Source organism: Gasterosteus aculeatus, chromosome 21, assembly GCF_964276395.1.
Source record: "Gasterosteus aculeatus chromosome 21, fGasAcu3.hap1.1, whole genome shotgun sequence".
Taxonomy (NCBI): Eukaryota; Metazoa; Chordata; class Actinopteri; order Perciformes; family Gasterosteidae; genus Gasterosteus; species Gasterosteus aculeatus.
Window position 1 is genome coordinate 382,962 of NC_135708.1, and position 9,779 is coordinate 392,740.

General features: G+C 47.8%; 1 protein-coding gene across 1 annotated transcript in view; it reads right to left on the reverse strand.

Moving 5' to 3' along the window:
- cubn (cubilin (intrinsic factor-cobalamin receptor)) overlaps window positions 1-9,545 on the reverse strand; it is a 38,403-nt gene extending 28,858 nt beyond the window's left edge. The window contains exons 1-18 of the mRNA XM_040166617.2: window positions 9,310-9,545; window positions 9,050-9,179; window positions 8,650-8,745; window positions 7,271-7,309; window positions 7,091-7,192; window positions 6,864-6,967; window positions 6,302-6,428; window positions 5,269-5,437; window positions 5,000-5,131; window positions 4,366-4,461; window positions 3,837-3,961; window positions 2,988-3,180; window positions 2,680-2,798; window positions 2,210-2,444; window positions 1,688-1,869; window positions 1,328-1,490; window positions 907-1,097; window positions 105-261 (exon numbers count right to left, since the gene is read on the reverse strand). Of these exons, the coding sequence (XP_040022551.2) occupies window positions 105-261; window positions 907-1,097; window positions 1,328-1,490; window positions 1,688-1,869; window positions 2,210-2,444; window positions 2,680-2,798; window positions 2,988-3,180; window positions 3,837-3,961; window positions 4,366-4,461; window positions 5,000-5,131; window positions 5,269-5,437; window positions 6,302-6,428; window positions 6,864-6,967; window positions 7,091-7,192; window positions 7,271-7,309; window positions 8,650-8,745; window positions 9,050-9,179; window positions 9,310-9,530 (2,581 nt within the window). The 5' untranslated portion in view covers window positions 9,531-9,545. The remainder of the gene's footprint in view (window positions 1-104; window positions 262-906; window positions 1,098-1,327; window positions 1,491-1,687; window positions 1,870-2,209; window positions 2,445-2,679; window positions 2,799-2,987; window positions 3,181-3,836; window positions 3,962-4,365; window positions 4,462-4,999; window positions 5,132-5,268; window positions 5,438-6,301; window positions 6,429-6,863; window positions 6,968-7,090; window positions 7,193-7,270; window positions 7,310-8,649; window positions 8,746-9,049; window positions 9,180-9,309) is intronic.
- Between the last annotated feature and the right edge of the window lie 234 nt (window positions 9,546-9,779).

Genomic DNA, 9,779 nt, shown 5'->3' on the forward strand with positions numbered 1-9,779 from the left:
GCTAAAGCCTGAAGGTTTGCTTGAGTGCATCCTGAGGACATTACTTGATGCCCAGTTGTTGCACCAAGGACCAGTATTGCTCAGTGGTCATTTTCCCATCTCACCTACTGAGTAGACGGCCCTGAAACCAGCCAGGCTGACCGAGCTGTCGGACCTGAAACGGATCCAGAGCGAGTTGGATGACGAGAGAAGCGGCGCTGGCAGAGAGCTGCCACAGTACTTCCCCATCAGAGGATCCGTCTCCACGCGTCCATCTCGCACCTACAATGCAGGGGGTGGAGCAGGGAAAGGGAGGTGGTGAAGCTGGTGCATTGTGGGTGAGCTGCAGAGGCAGGTAGACCTACTAGGAGCAGTTATGCTAATATGAGAGATGGTCTCATGGGAATTGAAAGGCCTGAACACATTAGAAACGGGAGGAAAGAGTTGAAATCTCTCTGATCTTCTTGTTTTCCGATGTAGGTCATTTAGAGGATCAAACTGAGACCAATATTGTCTCGTTTCATTGGCTGCAGCTTGAACATAGTTCCAGCCAACTTGTATTCTCTTCGTAAGGAGAAAACCTCCACGTTAGTGGATCGCTATCAAAAACATGATTTCTGTTCTCTTCTATTGGTTGACGTTGGGAAAGGACCGTGGTCTTGATGGAGAACTAGCGACTAATAGCAGAGGTGTGAGGCTGACAAAAGGTGGGACACAGGCAATATGTCAAGGTGGTGCAGAAGAAGCATCGCCAGAGACCAAAGACCCCTGGAAGAGTATAGTACGTGTAGTCTACGTGATATACGCAGTGTACCACCACCAAAAATCACAGTATACTTACTACAGAAACTTCACTGCTCCACATGCATGTTGCAAGACGTGGGGTTAAAGTAGTGATGAGATGTGTGGTCCATAAACAGGTCCTACCTCCACGTAGTCAAACGTGCAGCTGCTGTGACTTTCCAGGTTCATGTGAGTGAAGTTGAGGGCCAATGTCTCACCCACTGGCAGCCTGATCAGATAGATGCACTGGCGATTGTGGGCATAGTTGTTGGGCCAGTTGGGGGATATGATGATGCCCTCACTGTCAGTGAAGGTACCACCACAGCCGGGGTCACCTACAATGCACACATCCCAGGGTAAGACAGGCAACTATAATGTAGGTATTTACAAGTACAGGGTTTTCTTCCCACATGTGTATGTAGGTGCTATATGGATTATGCCCTTTGACCTTTATTTATATTGTGTTTAGTGTCTGTGTCCCATAGAGCTTCGTCCTGACCGTTATCTTACACAACAACTCTAATTCCCAATAAACGTCATGTTACATGAGAGCAGGCTGTGTTACTTGGAGACGTTGTGTATGTGAGGTGGAAGCCTCGGTCAGAGACGCTGAAGTCCGAGTGGAAGTGGATCCAAGCAGCCGGGCCAGTGGTCTGCATGGGGGGAGGTAATGCAGTACTGCAGTACTTTCCCAGAACTGTGTCTCCAGGCAAGAGGCCGTCTCGGATCTACAATGTTTGAGAGAATAGAGGGAGATGGTCAGTTGTGGCACACGGCGCCCACGTCAGAGCGCCATATAACAGCGTATCGCCACCAGGTAAGACGGAGCTGGGTTCGAGGGACGAGCTTTAAAGAGAAATGCTGTTTCCGTAGCACACCGTGACGCTGGGCTCAACTTTATGTGGCTCAATCCAGCGTTTCTCACCTCAAGGAAGTCAAAGTTGCAGTCCGGGTGCTGCTCCAGACTGAGAGTCCCGAATGCAAAGGTAAGGAGGCGGCCCGGCTGCACGGCCACCGTCCAGTAGCAGTCTCTGCCAGGCGGGTAGTTTCCTGGGTAACCCGGCGAGTTAATGCTGCCGTAGCTGGCAGTCAGTTCGCCTCCACACACTAGGAGGACAACACATTTCACACCATCAAAGGACCAGCTGGAGAACTTCCAGCATTGGTATCGTAGGTGGAGTACACTGAGGGGCTTATGGGGCTTCTCCTTCTTTCTGCGTCTTGGGATGGTCAGTTGTCCGTAGGGCTCATGGAGGCTGATGTAACCAGCGCTCTGCTATATGGTTGTAAACTCTACATTTGATTCCGTAATATATTCATTCATTCATCAGTAACAGCTGAGTTTTATTCATATTTCCATGTAGTGGAACAGGTGACGTGTCACACGTGTGAACAAGTCCAACCTTTGAAGGATCTGGTTTGAAGCAGAGCAGTAGAACAGGCCTACCTGGGTCCTGAGACTGCCAAGCAACCGTGAAGCCTCCAGCACTGCTGGAGTGGTCCGACCGGAACCAGAAATACAGGGCATTGTGGGAGCTGTGGAGCTCCTGCGGGTTATTTGGGCCGCAGTATTTTCCGAGCATGTGAGCGGAGACACTGTCCCCGTCGTGAATCTGAAGGAAGTCATAGTTGCAGTTGGAGCTGCTCTCCAGATCAAAGAAAGGAAATGTAACACGCAGAATCTGAAAGAGAGACAAGGCCACAGCTCAGAGACATCTGCCACATCCCAACAGTCTCGTCCGCTCGTTCTTCAGCTTGTGGTTCTGGTATCAGAGCGCAGATCACATGACAGCACTTTAAGTACGTGCACGTGTTCAGGGCCGCTTCCTTGAAACAGGAGTGAGAACACTGGACGTCCTGTGGACATTAACAGAAGGACAGGCGGACAGGAAGGAGAGTAAGAGGACTGTTGCTGACCTTGTTGGGGTCAATGCGAATCACCCAGGCACAGCTGACCTGGTGCTCATATTCATCATGACCCGGGGTGTTGGGATAGCTGAAGGAACCAGCGGGGCCTGAGAGGGAGCCTCCACACACTGTCAACACGCACACACACGCACACACACACACACACACACACACACACACACACACACGTTGATTCATGCGACTGATCCAGGTTCAGCGATATCTCACAATAAGGTGCATTAAACAGGGTCCCTCGTCTCTACACATGCATTCTACTTGTACCTTAGTCCGTCCTTGCCATATCCTCTGGTCCTTACCTTGCTGGGCGCTCTGGCAGAGAGGACCGGTCCACTGGGCAGTGCAGGTACATGTGAAGCCATCGATGCCGTCGGTGCAGGTTGCTCCATTCTGACAGGGGTCACTTAGGCATTCATCGATATCGTGGTCACACTGTGTTCCTCCCCACCCAGAGCTGCAGATGCAGATGTATCCAGGAGCCGAGGTGGTGGCCTGTGACGGCAGCAGTGCAGGATTCATATATTATGAATTGTGAAGGTTCATACAAGCGCTCAGGGACAGTATCAGCTGGGGATCATTTCTGTATTATCAATCAAACATATTGATGAGAGCGGTCTCCATTTCAGGCTAGGTTGCGTCAAACGGGCAGCGCTGTAGTGGAAATATTTCCCCCTCGCTGATAAAGTAGGATGACGCTGTGACACAACCAACGAGCTATCAGACGGGCTAACTGCTAGCACCATGTAGTGCAGGAAGCGGCAGTCATCCTGACGCACTTCCTGTAGAACTTACCTGACCTGTCTGCACCTACGGAGGCTAATTGCTAAACACAGCGATGTTCGGTGGTCCGACGTGAGTGGGACCTCCACAGTTACAGAATTGCTCCATCTTCCATAGCTGACAACAAAGGTGACCTGTTGTTCAGGGCGATACGTGATTCATGCACATTGAGCAGAAAGGATCTGAGAGTGAAACCTTCCCCAGGTGTGAACGCAGCAGGTTCTCCCTGCGACCCACTGAAGGCTCTTTGGTGAAAGGGGGCTTTTGGGACTGAGGGTGTTACATGTGTGCTGATTGATTGCTGATTGCATTTTCTTCCTGAAGGAGTGATGGCGGATGACGGGAGACGCCACAGTGAGCCCACTCACCACACACTGTCCGTGGACACAGGGGCTGTTCGTCTGGCAGGCGTTGCTGGTCTGGGAGCAACCAGTTGGTCCATAACCACTGCCTATGTAGCCTGGAGGGCAGGTACACACAGGGAGGCTGGTGCCTGGTGGAGAGGAGGCTCGCATTAGGGGATGAGGAGATGTCCCAATATCAGACCAGTTTGTTACAAACTAAAAGTGAATCCGTTCTATTATTGAGAAGTACTGTTAGAAAAGATTTCATTTCCATTTTCACAGAGTTATTGATTTCAATAGTCTCCATGTTCTGGTAACATATGAGACCTGCTAGCTTCAGGCTTCCTGTCAGTTTACATCTCACTCAACCAGCAATGTTTATTGAAATACATGTATGTGATGGGATTACAGGTGTAATTAGTGTTGCTTCTCAAGAGGTGCCGTGATCGGTTCAGAGTCCACTTAAAGGGACTTAAAAGTCCCCCTAGCCTATTTAGAAAACACAAACGCTATTCTCCAAAGTAAAGAAGTGGTGTAGATGTTTGTATTGTACCTGGACTGAAGGAGCAGGTGGCCAAAGGGTAACAGCCTCCATTGTTGTTATTGCACATGTTGGTCTGGGTGCACGCTCTGCCATCGCCCTCGTAGCCTGCACATACATTCAGAGGGTTAGGCAGGGTTAGGTTAGTAAGCAGCATAGTGACCTATGCTCGGGTCCGCCGGTCAAGGGGGGTGGGTGGGGTCCTCTGGTCAACAGGGGGGTGGGTGGGGGTCCTGATGATCGGTGCGTTATTAGATATTACATTAGTATGTTAGATCAATGACTGTTGACCCGCGGCAGCAGGGAGAGACGGAGCGGCTCGGTGCCGCTAACAAGCGGCCGGCCAAGGAGGCGAACCAGCAGTCCGGAGGAACCGACAGTAGTTCAGGTAAAAGACGGGCGGTTCTTGTTTTGGGTGAGATTTTAGCTTAGTTGGGCTCACTGCTTCTCTCTAACTTAAATGTTGGTGACGTTCATTTATATATAAAATGAATATCGCAGCACCAGCAATGATTGCACGTTGATTTGTCGCGACAGGCCTCCCTCACCCCGTATCAGCTCCTGCGAGCTACAATTGAATGGGCAGCCAATCACATTGGACATTTCCCAGTGTAACTGTGTTGCCGTCCGTCTTCTTGACTTGTACCTGGGGGACAGGGCCCGCAGTGGAAGGAGCCCATGGTGTTCAGGCACTGCACCACAGGGGTGGAGGAGCACCCGCCATTATTAGTCAGACATTCGTCCACATCCTGGCAGCTGTAGCCGTTGCCTTGCCAACCTAACACAGACAGGAGAAGTTATTTGTAACCTTCATCAGTGAAATGTGCTTCTTTTCCTTTTCTGACTGAGAAGTGTAGAGTCATTAACACACAATGGCAACGCCCCAAAGTGTCTGCAGAGCGGCGGGCTGCTCACCAGCCGGACAGGCGCCGCAGTAGAAGGACCCCTGAGTGTTGTAGCAGGGAGCAGCAGGGTTGGTGGAGCAGGGTTTGTTGGGTAGGTTGCACTCATTAACGTCCGACACGCAGGACGGGTTCCCAGCTGGAGCCTCCCAGCCACTCTCACAGATGCACTGGTACTTAGGCTGCTCGCGGTAAAAACCATATGGACACCAGAGGAAATAATGCTGAATTGTCATGAAGGCCATGGAATAAGTAAATAGTGACAGTCGATACAAATATTTACTGCAGAGGTATTTCTTACCTACGTGGTATGTTGGTGGGTGTAGTGAGCTACGCTGCGCCCACTCCCAGTGAAACTATGGCCTACATGTAGATACATACAGGATGGCTTTACTGGAGATGTGATAACGCTACGTGAATTCTGATCATTAATATTAACATTGCTCCTCCATTACCACTGACATGATACTATGATTATATAGTCATATTATTGCGTATGGGACGCTGTATTTGAGACTGCTTACCAACCAGAAACAAGCTTTAAGGCAGAGTTCCCAAACCACCAGAACCCGTCTGTGGGCCATTTAGCTCCACATTTTCTGAAAAATATTTTACTTTGAAATTCTCTTCTAATTACATGCGCTCGTGCCTCTTGAAATGTCTCCTAAGCGTTTCTTTTCACCGGATACAATTGGCCCCTCGTCCCGCTGCGGGCCGTTATTAATGTGGTTATTAATGAGTCATGAGAGCATCATCCACGACCCCAGAACGCTCCGTTTGGGACATGTACATATGTCACAAACCCATCCTGTATCTATATGTAGGGGATAGTTTCACTGCAGTGAAGTGAAGTATATATATACATACATACATGCATGAGGTTTCCGTTACTAAACTATATGCAATGAGCTACTCTTTGTGTCTTTGTCTCAATCAGTTGCTTATGTTTTCATACAAAAGGAGCTTTACACACCTGGTAACGCTCCTTTTGTATATGTACAGGTGACTGTACATAAACATATGATGTAGTCCACGTGGCTGGTTACCTGTCCAGCTGTGAGCCGGTCTGCATCGATGCATGTGCCGTGTGCACACAGATCCTGTCCCGCATTCCTGCAGTCATCATAGCGCACCGTACAGAGCGAGCCTGACCATTCGGGAGAACACGTACAACTGCACACACACACACATCGTGCTCACAAAGCATCCAGACAGGCCCCAGAGCCAGCATCTGCTCCCCAACCAGAGGCCCTCACTCCAACGCATGTATGACATCTAGCATGTGACCGGTCTGGGGAGGAAGATCTCTGCTCTGGCGCGGTGGTGTGGCGCGGTGTGGTGTGGTGCGGCGTGGCGTGGTGTGGTGCGGCGTGGCGTGGCGCGGCGTGGCGCGGCGCGGCCAGCACCGTCGCCTCTCAGCAAGAAGGTCCTGGGTTCAAAGCCGGCCAGTGGCCTTTCTGTGTGGAGCCTACATCTACTCCGGCTTCCTCCCACAGTCCACAGACGTGTTGTGGGTCTCAGGCGGATTGGTGATTCCGTGAGTGGCTGTTTGTATCTGGTTGGCTGTCTGTCAGTCTGTCAGTTGTCCGTGAGAAGCGTGAGACGTACCTGAATGAGCCGGGGCTGTTGACACAGGTTGCTCCATTCTGGCAACTCTGAAATGTTCCTGAATACAGCTGACATTCATTCACGTCCGTTGCACAGTTGAGACCCTGAAACACACACACAAAGAGAAGAAGGACCACCTGTTGAGAATCATGTAAGAAGGTCTGCTACAGATGAGACCTGGACTGATCCCTACAGCTCCATAATGTAACAGATGGTGTATAACTCACGGCCCAGTTACCGGGACAAAGACAGTAGTACGAGTTGAGTAGGTTCAGACATGTCCCTCCATTGTGACACGGATCGCTGGTGCAAGACAGCCTTTGGACAGTCTGGAGGAGAAAAGCAGAAGAAAGGCAACATTTAAGCAACAGTCTTTGAGCCGTCATAGAGAATGTGATACATCTTACCGATTCCAGTGTGGTCACAGTGTTCTGAAGGGTTGACACCTGGAAGGAGACACATGAGATGACTCATCACGCGCTCATCATGTCCACTTTACAGCTAAATCAACGTCACAACATGTGATTTGATCCTGAGGCTTCTGCTTGTGGAAAGGGGCGGGGCTTATGCAGCGCGCACAGACAGAGCGACACGTGACGGGAAGCAGTGAACACAACTAAGTTAACTAAGATAACTAACCCAGCTAACCCAACTAAGCTAACATCCCACCCAAAACAACAACCTTCCGCCCGTTGGCGTCTTTGGGCGGGAGGCCGCCTGTTAGCGGCAGCGGGCCGCTCCGTCGCTCTGCCGGCGGGCGGTGCGTCTTTTTCCGCTGGACACGTTTTGTGGAACCCGACCCGCTTCGTGCTCACTTATTACTCTTTTGGTTTTATTCATATAGGATCTATTTTTTTCCGATTGTAATGTCCAACTATACTGACAAATAACACGTTATTTGTTCTTTTATTACTGTGCTATTATATTGTCATTATGTCATCAGATCAAATGGTCTGAAAATTGCAATAATATCGCAATAAATGTTGCAATAAACTATAAAATATATACATATAGTATATACATATAGTATATAGTATAGACATATAGTATAGAAATATAGTATAGACATAGTATATAGTATAGACATATAGCATATACATATAGCATAGACATATAGTATAGACATATAGTATAGACATATAGTATAGAACTATAGTATATAGTATAGACATATAGTATATACATATAGTATAGAAATATAGTATATAGTATAGACATATAGTATATACATATAGTATAGAAATATAGTATAGACATATAGTATAGACATATAGTATAGACATATAGTATAGAAATATAGTGTATAGACATATAGTATATACATATGGTGTATAGTTTAGACATATAGTATATAGTATAGACATATAGTATATACATATAGTATATAGTATAGACATATAGTATAGAAATATAGTATAGACATATAGTGTATAGACATATAGTATATAGTATAGACATATAGTATAGACATATAGTATATACATATAGTATATAGTATAGACATATAGTATAGACATATAGTATATACACACATATGGTGTATAGTTTAGACATATAGTATATACATATAGTATATACATATAGTATATAGTATAGACATATAGTATATACATATGGTGTATAGTTTAGACATATAGTATATACATATAGTATATAGTATAGACACATAGTATACATATAGTATATAGATGTATAGTGCAGTCAGGACAAATACAGGTACTATGTTTGTACAGATGAGTCAGTGTTTAAATGGGATTTCCGTTATTGGATGAACTCTGTGTCCTACCTCGCTCTCCAGCTGCTTTAGTTTGTTGGTAACTTCAGGGGAAACACCTCCTCCGTTGGCTTTAATGTCATTTATGTCTTCCTTGTTGGTTTTGATCTAAAATCAGACAGTTAGACACAAACAAAATCGTCCTGATGAAACCCTTATGGTAAATAAAAGATATTTGTACCGTGTGGTCTGGTTGACTGTTGTAAAAGGAGACGGGGGCTTTTATTCCTTAGAACCGTGTCTGTTTGTCCTTAATGTGAAGTTAGTCTTTGCTGGGATGGAAATGTCACACTTCACAAACACGACAATTAAGATGAAGAAAGATGAAGTACCTGCTGCTGGTACCAACACCACAACACCATGAAACAACCTGTGGGCAGAAGGTTCTCCGGTTTATGCACCACATAGTCACCTGGCCCAGGAGCTGGGTGAGGTCCTCATTGTCCACCTTGACCCGGCCTGATGCCGACGTCTCGAAGCGGATCTCTTTGCCGTCTCCGGTTGTGAAGACCAGATGTCCATCATCTGAGAGCATGCGTGGCCTGGGGGGGTCAAAGCACCACTTCCCTCGTTAGACCGGGTTCAGGCAGAAACGTCACAGACATTATCAGGAATTCCTTTTCCAGCCCAACAAGCAGCAATGTTGGCGTTCATGTTCAAAGCCCAACTCACTGGTGATTGGTGAGGCTCCTCTCGCCGGCTCGCGGCGGCGTGTCCCTCGGCTCTCCCTGGAGTCCCAGCAGAAGGACAATGAGCACGGAGAGCAGCCATGAAAGACGCAGTGTCCCGGCCATAGAGAGGAGACGTGTCGCATGGACCCTCCAAACTACTTGACTGGGGTTTGACGCGCTGCCACACTCTAATGCCCCTGCAGAGACTTTGACCTGGACCATGAAGACGGGACCGAAGATGGTTAACTTTGTTATTGAGAGGGACTGTCCCTCACATGACCGTAGGAGATGAGTAACCTGCTGGGGGCCACTTTATGTGCCGATGTTCGTCAGTAAGGTATATGGGGTGAATACAAAATCCAAATTAGCCTCATTAAAGGAGTTTACCATTTTGTCACAATTAAAATGTAGCTTGATGTTTAGTGGAACTTGTGTGTGTGAATTAGTTACCAGTTAAGTGGCATCGAGGTA